This window comes from Pan paniscus, chromosome 5 (genome assembly GCF_029289425.2).
Source record: "Pan paniscus chromosome 5, NHGRI_mPanPan1-v2.0_pri, whole genome shotgun sequence".
Lineage (NCBI taxonomy): Eukaryota > Metazoa > Chordata > Mammalia > Primates > Hominidae > Pan > Pan paniscus.
The window spans coordinates 107,532,912-107,551,172 of NC_073254.2; the positions used below are offsets into that span (position 1 = coordinate 107,532,912).

Genomic DNA, 18,261 nt, shown 5'->3' on the forward strand with positions numbered 1-18,261 from the left:
TTACATATGGTGAGAGATAGAGGTCTAGTTTCATTCTTCTGCATGTGGATATCCAGTTTTCCAAGTACCATTTATTGAGGAGACTGTCCTTTCTCCAGTGTGTCCTTTTGGCACCTTTGTTGAAAATCAGTTGGCTGTAAATGTGTGGATTTATTTCTGGGTTCTGTATTCTATTCTATTAGTCTCTGTGTTTTTATGCCAATACCATGCTCTTTTGGTTACTATAGCTTTGTAGCATATTTTGAAGTCAGGTAGTGTGATGCCTCCAGGTTTGTTCTCTTTGCTCAGGATTGCTTGACTAGTCTGGCTCTTTTGCGGTTCCATATGAATTTTAGGATTGTTTTTCTATTTCTTGAAGAATGTCATTGGTATTATGATAGGGATTGCGTTGAATTTGTGGATCACTTTGGGTAGTATGATGTGACTTTTTAATGTACCATTTCTTTATAAATGTGTGTATATATTTCCTTTGAATAAATGAAAATGTGTGTGTGTGTGTGTGTGTGTGTGTGTGTGTGTGTAATTTTGGAGCTATGATATAGCCACTTACCACAAAAAGTCTCAAAGCTACTTATGGCAAAAAAAAAAAAAAGGTATGTTTCACCCTTCAAATTACCACCAGATTGAGAGGCAGAGCAAGATGGCAGAATAGAACCCTCCAGTGATCATCCCCCCACAGGAACATCAAATCAAACAAGCATCTACACAAGAAAGTACCTTCATAAAAGAATTAAAAATCAGGAGAGCAATCACAGTACCTTTTTTAAACATCATACCAAGGAAAGAGGTACTGAACAGGGTAGGAAAGACAGTCTTTAATTGCCTATACTACCCCTCCCCGCATGCCCCAGTAGCAGCCACGTGACACAGATAGAGAATCTGTGTACTTGGTGGAGGGAGAGCAAAGTGATTGTTAGGACTTTGCATTGGAATTCAGTGCTGCCCTGTCATAGCATAAAGCAGTACAGTGCCCATGGCAGGAGCATTTAGACCAGTCCTAGCCAGAAGGGAATTGTCCATCTCAGCAGTTGGAACCTGAGTTCTGGCTAGCCCCAGTATCATGGGCTATAGTGTACTAGGGTCCTGATAAACTTGAAAGGCAGTCTAGGCCACACAGACTACAGTTCCTGGGCAAGTCCTGGTGCCATGCTGTGCTCAGAACCAGTGGACTTGGGTGCATGCGACCCAGTGAGACACCAGCTACGGTAGACAAGGGAGTGCTTGCATTACCCCTTTCCCAACTCCAGGCAGTGCAGCTTGGAGTTCTGGGAGGAAAGGGAAGAGTACAGAGGACTTTGTCTTGCAATTTGGATACCAGCTCAGCCACAGTAAAATAAAGCTCCAAGCAGAGTCCTGAAGCCCCAATTCCAGACCATAGTTTGTAGATGACATTTCTAGACCCACCCTGGGCCAGAAGGGAGCTCCAATACATCTGGCAGCAGATTTCTCTGTGGAAACTTTATAGGCCAGGAGAGAATGGCACGACATACTTAAAGTGCTGAAGGAAAAAAAAAATTTTTATCCTAGAATAGTATATATCTGATGAAAATATCCTTCAAACATGAAGGAGAAATAAAGACTTTCCCAGACAAACAAAAGCTGAGGGATTTCATCACCAGACCTGTTCTGCAAGAAAAGTTAAAGGGAGTTCTTCAATCTGAAAGAAAAGGATATTAACAAGCAATAACAAATCATCTGAAGGCACAAAACTCATTAATAGTAAGTACACAAATACAAAATGTTATAACACTGTAATTGTTGTGTGTAAACTATTCATATTTCGAGTAGGAAGACTAAAAGAATAACCTATCAAAAATAGTAACTATAACAACTTTTAAAGACATAGTATAATAAGATTTAAATAGAAACAACAAAAAGTTAAGAAGCGGCAGTGGCTGGCTGGGGGATGAAAAAGTGTAGAGTTTTTATCAGTTTTTTCTTCGCTTGTTTTTGCAATCAGAGTTAAGTTTTCATCAGTTTAAAATAATGGGTTATAAGATGTTACTTGCAAGCCTCTTGGTAACCTCGAATTTAAAAACCTACAATAGATACACAAAAATATAAAGTAAGAAATTGAAACATACCACCAAAGAAAATCACTTTCACAAAAAGGAAGACAGGAAGGAAGGAAGAAAGAGAAGACCACAAAACAACCAGAAAGCAAATCACAAAATGGCAATAATAAACCCATACTTATCAATAATAACACGGAATTAAATGGACTAAACAATTCTCCAATCAAAAGACACAGTAGCTGAATGGATTTAAAAAAACAAGACCCAATGATCTGTTGCCTACAAGAAATGCACTTCACCTATAAAGACAAACATAGACTGAAAATGAAGGGATGAAAAAAGTTATTCCATGCAAATGAAAACCAAAAAAGAGCAGGAGTGGCCATACTTGTATCAGATAAAATAGATTTTAAGACAAAAACTATAAAAAGACACAGAGAAGATCATTATATGATAAAAGTATCAATTCAGCAAGAGGATGTAATAGTTATTAATATATATGCACCCAACACTGGAGTATCCAGACATATAAAACAAATATTAGAGCTAAAGAGCGAAATAGACCCCAATACAATAATAGCTGGAGACTTCAACATCCCACTTTCAGCATTGGATATATCTTCTGGACAGAAAACCAGCAAAGAAACATCAGACTTAATCTGCACTGTAGGCCAAATTGACCAAATACTTACAGTACATTTTGTTCAAAGGCGACAGAATACATATTCTTTTCCTTAGCACACGGATCAGTCTCAAGGATAAGACCATATGTTAGGCCACAAAAGAAATCTTAAAAATATCAAAAAATTGAAATCATATCAGTAGCTTCTCTAATCATAATGGAATAAAACTAGAAATTGGCTGGGTGTGGTGGCTCATGCTGTAATCCCAGCACTTTGGGAGGCCGAGGCAGGCAGATCATGAGGTCAGGAGTTTGAGATCAGCCTGGCCAACATGGTGAAACCCTGTCTCTACTAAAAAAATATAAAAACATCCAGGTGTGGCAGTGCATGCCTGTCATCCTAGCTACTCAGGAGGCTGAGGCAGGAGAATTGCTTGAACCCGGGAGGCAGAGGCTGCAGTGAGCTGAGATTGCGCCACTGCACTCCAGCCTGGGTGACAGAGTGAGACTCTGTCTCAAAACAAAACAAAACAAAACAAAACAACAAAAAACCCTAAAAATCAATAACAAGAGGAACTTTATTATTTTATTTATTTATTTTTTTTTTTTTTTTTTATGGAGTCTCCCTCTGTCGCCCAGCCTGGACTTTAGTGGCATGATCCCTGCTCACTGTAACCTCTGCCTCCCGGGTTCAAGTGATTCTCCTGCCTCAGCCTCCCAAGTAGCTGGGATTACAGGCATACACCACCATGCTCAGCTAATTTTTGTATTTTTGTAGAGACTGGGTTTCACCATGTTGGCCGGGCTGGACTTGAACTCCTGACCTCAAGTGATCCACCCACTTTGGCCTCCCAAAGTGCTGGGATTACAGGTGTGAGCCACCACACCCAGACTGGAACTTTGGAAACCATATAAACACATGGAAATTAAACAATACGCTCCTTAATGACCAGTGGGTCAACGGAGGAATTAAGAAGGAAATTTTAAAATTTCTTGAAACAATAAAAGTGGAAACACAAAAGCAGTACTAAGAGAGAAGCTTATAGCAATAACTATCTACATGAAAACAGTAGAAAGACATCAAATAAAGAACCCAAGCATGCATCTTAAAAAACTAGAAAAGCAAGAGCAAACCACACCCAAAATTAGTAGATGAAAAGAAATAATAAAGATCAGAGCAGAAATAAATGAAATTGAAATGAAAAAAATATAAAAGATCAATAAAATGAAAAGGTACTTTTTTTAAGAAAAGATAAACAAAATAGACAAATTGTTAGTCAATAGTTACACTTTAGCCAGGCTGGGAAAACATGAGAGAAGACCCAAAGAAAATCAAAGATAAAAAAGGAGACATTACAACTGATATCACAAAAATTCAAAGGACCACTAGAGGCTACTATTAGCAACTACATGCCAATCAATTGGAAAACCCAGAAGAAATAAATTCATAGACACATCAAACCTACCAAGATTGAACCATGAAGAAATACAAAACCTGAATAGATCAATAACAAGTAAGGAGATGAAACCCTTAATAAAAGGTCTCCCAGCAAAGAAAAGCCAGGGACCCAGTGGCTTCACTGCTGAATTTTACCAAACATTTAAAGAAGGATGAATATCAGTCCTACTCAAACTCTTTCAAAAAGTAGAGGAAGAGGGAATACTTCCAAACTCATTCTACAAGGCAAGTATTATGCTGATACCAAAACCAGACAAAGACACATCAAAAAAGGAAAACTAGAGGTCAGTATTGCTGGTGAACATTGATGTGAAATCCTTAACAAAATACTAACAAACTGAATTCAACAACACATTAAAAAGGTCTTTCATTATGACCAAGTGGGATTCATCCCATAGATGCAAGGATAGTTCAACATATGCAAATCAATGTGATACATCATGTCAGCAGAATGAAGGACAAAAACCATATGACCATTTTAATTGGTCATATGCTTTATCAAATGCTGAAAAAGCATTTGATAAAATTCAACATCATTCTATGATTAAAAAACCTCAAAAAAACTGGGTATAGAAGGAATATACCTCAACACAATAAAAGCCATATACAGCAGACCCAGAGGTAGTATCATACCGAACGGGAAAAATGAAAGCCTTTCCTCTGAGATCTGGAACAAGACAAATATGCCCACTTTTAACACTGTTATTTAACATAGTACTGGAATTCCTAGCTAGAGCAATCAGACAATAGAAATGAAGGCATCCACCTCGGAAAGGAAGAAGTTAAATTATGCTTGTTTGCAGATGATATGATCTTACATTTGGAAAAATCTTAAGACTCCACCAAAAAACTAATACAACTGATAAACAAATACAGTAAAGTTGCAGAATACGAAATCAACATACAAAAATCAGTAGCATTTCTGTATGCTAAAAGCAAAGAATCTGAAAGAAATCAAGAAAGTAATCCCATTTTCAATAGCTACAAATAAAATTAAAAACCTAGGAATAAACTTAACCAAAGAAGTGAAAGATCTCTATGAAGATAACTATAAAACATTGATGAAAGAAACTGAGGTTGGCTGAACGCAGTGGCTCACACCTGTAATCCCAGCACTTTGGGAGGCTGAGGCAGATGGATCACAAGGTCAGAAGATCGAAACCATCCTGGCTAACACAGTGAAACCCCGTCTCTACTAAAAATACAAAAAAATTAGCCACGCGTGGTGGCGGGCGCCTGTTGTCCCAGCTACTCAGGAGGCTGAGGCAGGAGAATGGCATGAACCCAGGAGGCGGAGCTTGCAGTGAGCTGAGATTGTGCCACTGCACTCCAGCCTGGGCGACAGAGTGAGACAACATCTCAAAAAAAAAAAAAAAAAAAAAGAAATTGAAGAGGACACAAAGCAACATGTTAATGGATTGGAAAAATTAATATTGTTAAAATGTTCATACTACTCAAGCATCTACAGATTCAATGCAATCCTCATCAAAATACCAATGACATTCTGTAAGAAATAGAAAAAATAACCTTACAACTTATATGGAACCACAAAAGACCCTGAATAGCCAAAGCCATCCTAAGCAAAAAGAACAAAACTGGAGGAATCACATTACCTAACTTCAAATTATACTACAGAGCTATAGTAAGCAAAATAGCATGGTACTGGCATAAAAACAAGACACATAGACCAATGGAACAGAATAGATAACCCAGAAATAAATCCACACATCTACTGTGAACTTATTTTAAACAAAGGTGCCAAGAATATACGTTGGGGAAAGGACAGTCTCTTCAATAAATGGTGCTGGGAAAACTGGATATCCATGTGCAGAAGAATGAAACTAGACCCTATCTCTCGCCATATACAAGAATCAAATCAAAGTGGATTAAAGACTTAAATCTGAGACCTCAAACTATGAAACCATTAATACTACAGGAAAACATTGGGGAAACTCTCCAGGATATTGGACTGGGCAAAGATTTCTTGGGTCATTCCCCACCAGCACAGACAACCAAAGCAAAAATGGACAAATGTGATCACATCAAGTTAAAAAGCTTCTGCACAGCAAAGAAAACAACAAAGTGAAGAGACAACTCACAGAATGGGAGAAAATATTTGCAAACTATCCATCTGATAAGGGACTAATAACCAGAATATATAAGGAGCTCAAACAACTCAATTACGAAAGAATCTAGTAATCCAACTGAAAAATGGGCAAAAGATCTGGATAGACATTTCTCAAAAGAAGATATACAAATGGCAAATAGATATATGAAAAGGTGCTCAACATCACTGATCATCAGGGAAATGCAAATCAAAACTATAATGAGATATCATCCCACCCCAGTTAAAATGGCTTATATCAAAAAGGCAGGCAATAACGAATGCTGGTGAGGATATGGAGAAAGGGAACCCTAGTACACTGTTGGTGGGAATGTAAATTAGTAAGCCACTATGGAGAACAGTATAGAAGTTCCTAAAAAAACTATATAGAAATACCATGTGATCCTGCAATCCCACTGCTAGGTATATACCCAAAAGAAAGGAAATCAGTATATCAAAGAGATATCTGCACTCCCATATTTATTACAGCACTATCCACAGTAGCCAAGATTTGGAAGCAACCCACGTATCCATCAAAGACAACTGGATAAAGAAAATGTGGTACATATACATAATAGAGTACTATTCAGCTATAAAAAAGGAGATCCTGTCATTTGCAAAAACATGGATGGAACTGGAGAATATTATTTTCAGTGAAATAAGCCAGGCACAGAAAGACAAACTTCATATGTCCTCGCTCCTTTGTGGGAGCTAAAAACTAAACTAATTGAAATGGAGATAGCAGAATGATGGTTACCAGAGGGCTGGTAAAGGTAGTTGTGGGGAGTGAGAAATGGGGATGGTTAATGGGTACAAAAATATAGTTAAATAAAAGGCGTAAGATCTAGTATTTTATAGCACAACAGGGTGAGTACAATCAGCAGTAATTTGTTGTACATTTCAGAATAACTGAAAGAGTACAATTGGAATATTCATAACAAGACATGATGACTGTTTGAGGTGATGGACACCCCATTTACCTGATGTGATTATTACACATTGTATGCCTGTATCAAAATCTCTCATGTAACCTGATAATTATGTACACCTACTGTGTACCCATAAAAATTAAAAAATACCACCAAATTAAGTTTACCAAGTCAGTAGTTCTCAAATTTGTTCAAATTGTAGAGTTCCTGGAGCTGATAATTCAATTTGATGAGTATTATAAATGTTGCTATCTTAAGTTTAATACATGTAATTTTTTGCTTAATTAGATGTTATACAAAATTCTAACTTAGAACAAATGATTGCAGGAGCCAACTACTTTGAAAAATTATGAGGGGAAAATTTACAATAGAAAATTTTAATAATTTTTCTGCAAATTAGAAAATGCCATTCATTTTACTCTGAATTCAAAACTCTTCCGTTTTTTGTCTGTAAGATGAAATCCAAATTTTGGGGACTGGTGTTCGAGGCATACATGTCTTTTTATCCTTCTATTTCTACTAATTCCCTCCATGACCTCTCTGTCAGAAAAATTGTGAGTTATATACTGGTTTTAAAAAACTTGTTCTATATGCTCTAGTCTTCTATTTGTTAAAAGATAGTTTTCAGGCCGGGCGCGGTGGCTCACGCCTGTAATCCCAGCACTTTGGGAGGCCGAGGCGGGCGGATCACGAGGTCAGGAGATCGAGACCATCCTGGCTAACACGGTGAAACCCCGTCTCTACTAAAAATACAAAAAATTAGCCGGGCGTGGTAGCGGGCGCCTGTAGTCCCAGCTACTCGGGAGGCTGAGGCAGGAGAATGGCGTGAACCCGGGAGGCGGAGCTTGCAGTGAGCCGAGATCGCGCCACTGCACTCCAGCCTGGGCAACAGAGCGAGACTCCGTCTCAAAAAAAAAAAAAAAAAAAAAAAAAAAAGATAGTTTTCAGAAATGGGTAAAATTATTGTCATGCAGATAAGCAGATATAAAAGTGAACATGTGTTAAGAGTAATCTATTCATTAATCAATGAGGGGACCAGGTAGATGTTATAACCAGTTCAAAAGAGAACCCTAAGAACAGACACATTTATAGATCAGGAATATTCAAATGAATGTGTAAATGGAGGCAATGCTGATTTTTCCACATGGGGAAAGGGAAGTCAGTTGAACTTCTACAGACAGGATATACTGTGCATGTCTACAGACAGAAATTATTTGGTCTTGCTATCACTCATTTATAACTTACAGAGTTGTAAGATACCCCAAGGACAGTGAAAGGCTAGAATCAGACGACTGGAAAGGTATGTTGTATGTGGATAATGCCTTGTTTTCCACTAAAGCATAATTTTTTCCTATACACCTGGTCTTGTTTTTTCCTGTCTTTCTGGATATTTAATTCCCATCTGTTCTTCAGTGACCTTTAATATCTGCAGAAATGAGTTTTATCTCTGTCTTTTTCATGTAGTCCTTACTGTCTAATTTACTTGCCATTTACTTGTATGGTACAGTATTATTAACTATCTTTTTAGCATTTTTAAAATCTACCTAAATATATCATAAGATAATTTTATAGTCAGAAATTATATCAAATGTTAGACACTCAGTGATTATCTGTTGTTTGGAAAGAATATCTTCTCCCTCCTTTTTACTGTGACCTAAGTACCTTAAACCTCTACCATTCCCTCCAACAACGTCAACAATGTCATGTCCAGCACCATCATGTCTTGTTTAGCCTGGAATTAGTGAATTCTTAATATTGGGTTCCCCAAAAGAAAATCAGTATATTCAACTAAAAACAAAGCAAAAACCTTGGATAATAACCTGCTATGTATGCATAGCTTGAGTTCAACATATGTCTTAAAGAGGTTTTGATAGTTCAAATAGATGTGATTTTTACCTAATAAAGCTATTTTCAATTTCTATCCATTTTCAACAGGTATTTACTCATGTTATCAGTTGTGCAAAGTGGGGAGGGATATTTGACTTGGGAATGAGGGATGTTTTCTCCTTCCAAAATACATGTTCTACAGAAAACCAAACACTGCATGTTATCATTTATAAGTGGGAGCTAAAAATTGGGTACACATGGACATAAAGATGGGACCAGTAGACACTGGAGACTGCAACAGTGGAAAGAGTGGGAGGGGGGCATAGGCTGAAAAATGAACTAGTGGGTACTGTGGTCACTACCTGGGTGATGGGTTCAATCCTGCCTCGAATCTCAGCATTGTGCAATATACCCTTGTAACAAACCTGCCCATGTGCCCCCTTGAATCTAAAATAAAAGTTAAAAAAAACACCCCCTACATTAACAAAATCACGAAGCCATAATTCCCAGAAAAACAATTATATTCAGCTCATTAATTATGTGTTTATTTTCTTTACTGGTATTTACAAGTATATTCCATGTCCAAAAATTATTGTTTTTTAAGTGTTTTGTCAGTTTTAGCTAAATATTTTAGTTATCAGTAAATAAGGTTTATTTTTTACAAGCACTAACTACAAAACTCCACTTCTTTAGATGAGAGATGCTGACAAACATTATATAAAACCAATTACAAAATGTGAAAGTAGCACACAGACGGATACACACATACTGCCACCAACGATTGTGAGATCATATGAGTGGAATGAATGGGAATTAAGAAGAAAAGCTATAAAATTGGTTTGTAACAATACTTTCTAGAATTATTTATATGTTGGGGAATTTTAATCTATTGTTACTCATAGAGTTGGTAAATTAAATTATGTATATAAAATAATGAGTTTTATACAGAGTTCTTTGCTAACAAAAATATAATTTATAACTTGCTAGGTTTACATTATAAGATTGTCTTCTAATTTTAAGCATATATAGAACAATGATAATATCTATATATCTATCTGTCTATCATCAGTTTTAAAACTTGGTGCTAGTATTTAAAGCACTCCCAACTTCCTTTAATCACTTAAGGTATACCATTCTCTTTTTTGTTTGTTTTTTGGACCTTTTCTATTAAAGCATAGATATTTTCCCCTCAACAACATATTATCTCCAGACCCTGGGCACTCTCATCCTTCTGATTCTCAGTCACCTTAATTACAATATAGATACCTACCCTTAAAGCCTGTCTTTGAAACTCTCATCCCTGTCCAACTCAGTGAAATTCCCCCCACCATCCCCTCTTTATGGTATCTTGTCATTTTAAACAACAAATATTTATAGTATGGAAAAAATAAAATCTTTTATGTCTGTAGCCCCTTTTTAGTATATTTTATCCATCTCTTTAACTGAAATCAGGTGTGGAAATAAACAATGCCTACCCAAATGAGAACAAAGCGAGGCTATTTATTTAGAGCTTACTGTAGCAAGGGAGTCAGACACTGTCACTTGTGTTTGGTAGACTCAAAGCATGCAGGGGAGTGGGAAAGCTTTATAGTCAGAAAAGGGGGAAGCCTTCAGATGTTCTCTGATTGTAGTTTGTTAACATGAGAAAGCTGGAAGCAGGCTAACTAGAAGCAGGGCATTTTATGAGATTGGTTTGGTGAGCATATCTAGGTTTCTCTGGTTGGTCCTGAGTTGGGGCAGAAAGGGCCAAAAAATGGAGAAGTTGGCTAAGTCTTCAACATTCTGGGTCAACTGCTACAGCTATAGAGGTTGAGACTGCCTTCCCTGACTGGTTGATGTACAGGTTGCAAGTCAAAGAGTTCTATTGTCATATATGGTCTAGCCTTTGTCCATTTGTATATTCAGTCCATTTGTATATTCAGTCCCACTGACCACATTATTTCCTTTGCTACTCACTCTGGTGGCAGCTTTTCAGTTCCCTGGCATGAGGAAGGATCAGTTTCCCCATTTATCTTCCAGATCATTGTTCCATTAGTATTCCTTCCTATCAGTTACTCTCCTGTAGTTCATGAAATGCCCAACCCCCATATTATTTTCTATTATCTACTAAACTCACTTGAGTTCATTAGATTTATTGGGTAACATATATATCCCACTACTTTGTTCTAGCAAGTGATACTGTTACATTAAAAATATTTCAGTACCTCCTTGTAAGTGGTACCTCCTTGTAAGTGGTGTAACAGAAGTGAAATGAAAATTCTACTAAATTAACATAGGTGATATTTTATGTTGCTTTTGAGATACAAATAGGCAAAGAGGAGGAGGGAAGTGATGGCTGGATAGGATAGGAGAGATAGAGGTGACAGCATAGGTATGGACTGGAAATGTTAAGAGAATGGGGTATTCAGGGGTCTGAACTTCATACTGACTGAGCCCTCTCTTCCCATTCCTCAATCTCCACTTAATTCTGACTCTCACCTTGGGCCTTATTATTCCCTAGAACTGTATTATATTGAATGCCAGCTCCCCAAGTGTCACCTACCTAACCTGTGGATAAGACAAAGCTGAGTTTATTGCTTACAGCCATAAGGGAAGACACCACCTCAACAGTGCTTTGGCAGTGTCTCAGAAGAGGAACTGCAAAGACAGAATTGATTGAGAATTTGAAGTTTGCTAAGGCAGGTCTTCCAATGACTGAGGTGGACTGGGGGTAGGATGGAGGTTTGAATCGGATTGGGTAAGGATCATGAAAAAGCAGTCCAGCATTGGTGGGAATAGCAAGAAGATTTTTTGAGGCAAGGGATGCAGACTCTTAGGACTGAAACTGTATTTTGATGCTTACTACTGAAGAGTTGACACATCTCTCAGGTACTACTGAAATGAGCAATCAAGTTATTTGCTTAGGCAAGAGTCTCTTGGAATGGTAAAATCATGCTAATGAAGACAATGGAATAGTAAAGTCATATTAATGTGGACAATAACCTGGGTATTGGGGAGTAGTTTCGGTTCTCAGTCACCTGCAGTATCTCAAACTCTGAAATGTTTCCTCTAATTCCAGGTGTCACCTTCTTCACTCACATGCTATAATGCCTTTTGAGTTTTTTCTTGGCTTTTACTATAACCGCAGCAACCTTATTCTTCTTTTTATAAGCTCCTCCTTGCTTCCCAGCCTGAGTAATCTGTTTAACTCATGTTTACTAATAATCTATAAAGGGAGTAAGCAAAATGTAGAATACTGTAAAATACAAAATGGAAAGCATCAGACTCTTTTATGTTAAAAATCTAGGGTGAAGTCCATTTTTAAAAGATAATACTGTATAAATCTTATATTTTTGTTAAAAGAAAACTAGTGGAAAAATCCAAGTTATATGAATCTCAAAGTATAATAATGAAGGAATTAGATTATATTAATAAATAACTGGTTGAGTTCACTGTAATTTTGAATCTGTATGTTTTTTGAGGTCAATTTTCAACATTTTACATATTTTTCTACGTCTTGGTAAGGGATATTTAATTTTCTATTATGTTCTAGATTTTCCAATGTTTTATAGAAAAAATGCTATGTTATGGAATTAATTTCTTGTGGATTGAAGACAAAAATAGGCAGATATTAACTGGTATCTGATAATATTTTATGTTATTTGTTCTTTAGAGAAATGTTAATTCCTGTATTCTCTTTCTCTTTAGGCTAATTTGCGCCAGAAAGTTACTCACTCAGTACAAACTGATCTTAGTCACTTGAGAAGAGAAAATTGTTCCCAAGTGTACCCTCCAAAGGACACTAGCACCCAGTCCACGAGGGAAGACAGCACTGGGGTGCCCAGGCCTCAGATTTACTTGGCTGGTCTTCGTGGAGGAAAGAGCAAAATCACCGATGAGGTCAAGGTGAACTTAACTAGAGATGTGGATGAAACCTAATTACAGACAACGTTTTAAAATAGATGCTACTCAATTATGAACAATAGCAAGTACTTCAAGGTATATTAACATCTATACAAATTAATTTTGTAGGGGTGGCACATTCATTGGTTGTGTGACTGTTTATTGGGTTCCCATATTTTATCAAACTGTTTTCTGTAACACATTTTTCATTCTGTTGAAATTGAAAAATAAAACTGTCCATTTATCTTTTATTTGTTAGAAAAATTTGTCAGCATTAAGATTGAAATTATGATAACATTTAGATATAAATATAAGATTATTACTGGAATAGAAGTCTATTTCTAAACCATATTTAATGTTAAACATTGCAAACTTAAAACCTAATCAATATTTTCAGCTCTGTTAGCTATTAAATGTTAACATGGATTAAACTGATATGTAACAAAACCTTACTAATTTGGAACAATTGGAGCAAAGGTCCACATGATGTTTTTTTCTTTCTTTCTTTTTTTTTTTTTTTTGAGACAGGGTTTTGCTCTGTCACCTAGGCTGGAATGTAGTGGTACAATCACAGCTCACTGCAGCCTCGACCTCCTGGGCTAAAGCAATCCTACCTTAGCCTCCTGAGTAGCTGGGACCACAGGCGTGTGTTACCACACCTGACTAATTTTTAAAACAATTTTCTGTAGAGACAGAGTTTCACCATATTCCCCTGGCGGGTCTGGAACTCCTGGGCTCAAGAGATCCTTTTGCCTCGGCCTCCCAAAGTGATGGGATTATAGGCATAAGCCACCATGCCCACCTCACATAGTGTTTTTCAAAATGTAGAAATTTGACATAAAATTTGTATTTCTGGCCCTTCAAAAAAAGAAGAAATCAGAATATCTGCTAACACTTGGCCAGCATTCCTGCAAGTAGTAGCTTTGCCCATTCATAGGGCAGGCACTTTCAATCCTCCATTGTCTAATCTAGTTCCTGCTGCCTTATGGGCCTCCCACGTCACTGCTTTGCCTTATTTGCCTGACTGCATAGGCAGTTGTGTTTAAAGCTCCCATGAATTGCTGATAGCTATATTTTATAACTGTGGTTTTATTACTGTCTTATATACTTCTAATACCAATTCATGGGAAATAAAGCTTCTAGGAAGGGCTGTTTATCTTGCTTTAGTAGCTAGGAGGTCATTTGTATTTGGCGTATTTTTTTCTGCTCAGGTGACTTTTTACTAAGGCATTTGTATAATTTGCTTTCTGTGTAGCTTAAATGTTTTTGTTTATTTGTTTTTGAGATGGAGTCTTGCTCTGTTGCCCAGGCTGGAGTGCAGTGGCGCGATCTCGGCTCACTGCAATCTCTGCCTCCTGGGTTCAAGTGATTCTCCTGCCTCAGCCTCCCAAGTAGCTGGGATTACAGGTGTGCACTACCACGCCTGGCCAATTTTTGTATTTTTAGTAGAGATGGGGTTTCACCATGTTGGCCAGGCTTGTCTTGAACTCCTGACCTCAAGTGATCTGCCCACCTTGGCCTCCCAAAGTGCTGGGATTACAGGTGTGAGCCACCGCACCTGGCTACTTAAATGTGATTTATACTATGAATATGCTTTGAAATCCATTTTCTGCATGTAAACTTCAAACAAATCTACTTCTAAGTTTTTGTGATTTTCATACCTGTAGTTTACAAATGATGTTTAAGATAGATTGGCTGGCTGTTAAGGCAGGGCCTGGAGGAGTGGGGTGATACTAAAATTTACAAATTCAGGAATGTCATTTTATCTGTTCAATTAACCCTTATTTGATTCTGCAAGATTCCTAAACACAGAAAAGAATGGCTGTAACCTGAAATTTGGGCTGATCAAATTAAGGCTTGGAAGTAGAATGGCCAAGTGAATAAAAATACCAAATCCAATTTAAAAACCCAATCCTAATATCAGACAGTCACCTGGTAAGTACAACAGAATAAAGGGAGCTACATCCAATGGAAAGCTCATCCTCTCCCTGGACCTCCACCATCTATTCAAGCCCTGTCCTTCTGAAGATTTCCAACCATATGCTGAATTTAATGTCTGATGGTCATCCCCATTTCAGCAGGTCACAGATCAAAATAACTTTCTCTGCCAAACTTGTTTCTTTCTCTTTATTTTCTTCTATTTTCAAAGGCATCACTGCCTTACTCAGTAGCATAAGTTAAAAACTTCCTGTCTTTCTCCCCCTACACTTTACTAGCCTTCAAGCCCTGTTCATTTGACCTGAATTGTCATTGAGATTCATGTCTTCCTATTCTCACCTCCCCAGCAGGACTTTGTCTTACTGCCTGGGTCACTGCTCTCTCCATTTTTTTATATGGTTCATCAGGATGTTTTCTCATGCATTAATCTGATCCTGTCATCTGGCCTCCTCTTCCCCACAGCCTTTGCCTCAGTTGCTTAAAAGTTACCAAGACTCTTGTCCGCTTCCTAGGGAATGAACTAAAACCTCCTTCATGTATTATGTAAAACTTTTTAAAATATGATCTCCATTTATCCTCCAGTTTCCTCTCCTACTCTTCCCATACTCTCTCCACACACCACACACATTAGCCAGATTGAACCAAAACTCTTCAAATAGGTCATGGTCTTTATTTTTTTTATTTTTTTGAGATAGAGTCTTGCTCTGTTGCCCAGGCTGGAGTGCAATGGCGTGATCTTGGTTCACTGTAACCTCTGCCTCCCTGGTTCAAGTGATTCTCATGCCCCAGCCTCCTGAGTAGCTGGGACTACAGGCATGTGCCACCACGCCCGTCTAATTTTTGTATTTTTAATACAGATGGGGTTTTGCCATGTTGGCCAGGCTGGTCTCGAACTCCTAACCTCAAGTGATCTGCCCACCTCGGCCTCCCAAAGTGCTGGGATTACAGGCGTGAGCCCCCACGCCCAGCCCAAATAGGTCATGGTCTTTTATACACCTACTCTTAACTTGTGCTTTTCACACTCTGCCCTGGAATGTAGTCCACAGGTACAGTCCTCAAAGAGTGTGATCAGACTTTATCTTTTCCATGAAAGTTTTCCCCATTTCTTGTGAGCAAGTTGATTGCTTCCTTCTTTGAATTTTCATTGGATTTTATTATTACTTTTATTATAGCACTTAAAATAAATTGATGTATAGATAGTAGTGCATCTGTATTCCTCCTGTTAAATTTGAATTTCTTGAGATTTGAATTATGCATTAGTCATCTTGATATCCCCTGGCATTTGTATCTTGTTGGATAAATGAATGAATTAAAAAAAGAAGGAATGAAAGGGCAAACTGGAAGCAGGGTATTCGTTGAGTGATTATTTGAATAGTCAAGGTGGGAGCTAATAGAATTCAGCAATAAAGTAGTTATTGCAAAAGAAAAGGGAGAAAAATGGTAGAGAGGGAAAAGGAGATTATTTTTGAGGAAGTACTGGCAAATAAAGTTGAATAAACAGAGTTGGTTGGTTTACTTTCTGGAGGACTTCGAAAGCCAAGCAGAGAAACATTTTGCCTTCCTGTGGTAGGACATTAGAAAATCATGGCAGATTCTTGAGTAGAATATCGATTGTGGGAGAGGGATACTCGCTTTGGAGAGATGGCTAGGAAGCTCCTGCAAGAATGGGGCATGCATGATGGGGGATGTTGGGGGGCAAATGCTAGATTAAATTAAGCGGACAAGATATAATATCTCAGGAAAAGGAAGAAAAATTCAAAGTATGACCTCAGGCTTTCTGCCCTAGGAGATAAAGGATAACTGAGAAGGGGAGCTGGTTGGTCAAAAAGGATAACATGTTCAGCACTAGAAAATTTGAGTTTAAGAGATGACAAGGATAGTAAAGCAGAGGTGATAGGAATTTGGGCTGCACAAAGATAATTTGGGAGGTCATCCCCATGAGAATAGGGGTTACATGAGGAGGAAGAGAAGACAAAATAAGACAGAGTAGCAGTCAGAAGAATAGAAAAAAGATGTAAAGTAAGCTCTGTGATCATGGAAGAAAAGTCTAGCTCTTCTACTTACCAGCTGTACCACTTAACACCTCTCTGCTGCAGTTTCTGTATCATAAAAATGAGATAATAATAGTTCCAAATTCATTGATTGGGTTGTCATAAGGATTAAATAAGTTAACACATAAAAAGCACTTACCTGGTAAGTGCCTTGTCAATCTTAGCTAAGAGAATAGAGATTCTCCAATGTTTCAGGTCTATTGTACCCCCTTGCCCATTTTTCTGCACTTTTTGTTTTCTAGCCCTCAGTTAATGCCTAGAATAATGCTTGGCACATTATGACTTTCAAAAAATGGTGAATAACAAAAGAGGATGATGGATTAGAGTTATCAGTGGAGTAGGCAATTGTCAAACTCTCTTTTCATAGAGTTGGCTTGAGTGGAAATACCGTTGATGCAAAGCAAGCATAAAATGGTAGAAATAGGTACAAACCATCAGTGACTGGCAGAAAAAGGAAAGAGGGATTACGGTAATGAAAAAAGAAAAGAGAGGCAAGGGATAGTTAAGCTCAAATATGAAATGTCTGGATACAGATGATTATTACTCATGTTTAATTCCTAGTCCAGACATTGAATTTTACATTATCTCCCTGTATCCTTTTATCAATTATAAAATGTGACAATTATTGGCTTTTTAGTCATATTATACTGTAGGAAATAATTGCTTTAAAATAACAATAACTTGGGAGGCTGAGGCAGCAGATCAGGAAGTCAGGAGTTTGAGACCAGTTTGGCCAATATAGTGAAACCCCGTCCCTACTAAAAATACAAAAAATTAGCTGGGTGTGGTGGTGTGTGCCTGTAATCCCAGCTATTCAGGAAGCTGAGGCAGGAGAACTGCATGAACCCTGGAGGCGGAGGTTGCAGTGAGCCAAGATTGTGCCATTAGACTCCAGCCCAGGCAACAGTGCAAGACTCTGTCTCAAAAAATAAAAATAAATAAAATAAAAACAATAACTTAGCAAATAGGTTTTGGATGCTTAATAGCACAATGAAAGAAATATGCTTAAACTGTCAGGGAAATAATTTTCTTTTAGTATCTATATCTTATCTATATGTTCTTTATGGTTAACTGTTTACTATTCTTTAAACATTACCACATTTAATAATCTATTATATAGCTACCATATTTGAATTCAATTATAACCTCCTTAAGCCTTTTGGTATTTGCTTCCTCACAGCCTTTTTATTTAATTAAGTTCATAGTTTTACTTTATTACCAATGGATACAGTACTGGGCTTCTTTTTATATACATCATTGAGACTAGGGTAGCTCTGATACATGAGCAGGAAATGGAAGAGAGCAGGGGATTGAGGCAAATACTGTAGTTTTCTAGTGACAATCAGAAATCATTAGGGACTCAAGTGGCATTAGCAATGGCTGCTTGAAGCACTGTAAGGTTATCTTATCAGGCACAGGGCCTTGTATCTCATA

The 18,261-nt window shown here is 37.6% G+C and overlaps 1 protein-coding gene across 8 annotated transcripts in view; it reads left to right on the top strand.

Moving 5' to 3' along the window:
• Nucleotides 1-13,089, top strand: part of CFAP206 (cilia and flagella associated protein 206) — a 91,355-nt gene extending 78,266 nt beyond the window's left edge. For 6 of the 8 annotated variants that reach the window (XM_034962495.3, XM_063604949.1, XM_003822855.5 and 3 more), the window contains 2 exons: nucleotides 9,650-9,793; nucleotides 12,644-13,089. In XM_034962495.3, coding sequence (XP_034818386.1) covers nucleotides 9,650-9,793; nucleotides 12,644-12,874 — 375 coding nt within the window. In that variant the 3' untranslated portion in view covers nucleotides 12,875-13,089. The remainder of the gene's footprint in view (nucleotides 1-9,649; nucleotides 9,794-12,643) is intronic. The other 2 variants (XM_055113943.2, XM_055113945.2) reach the window with 1 other exon arrangement.
• Nucleotides 13,090-18,261: the final 5,172 nt, after the last annotated feature.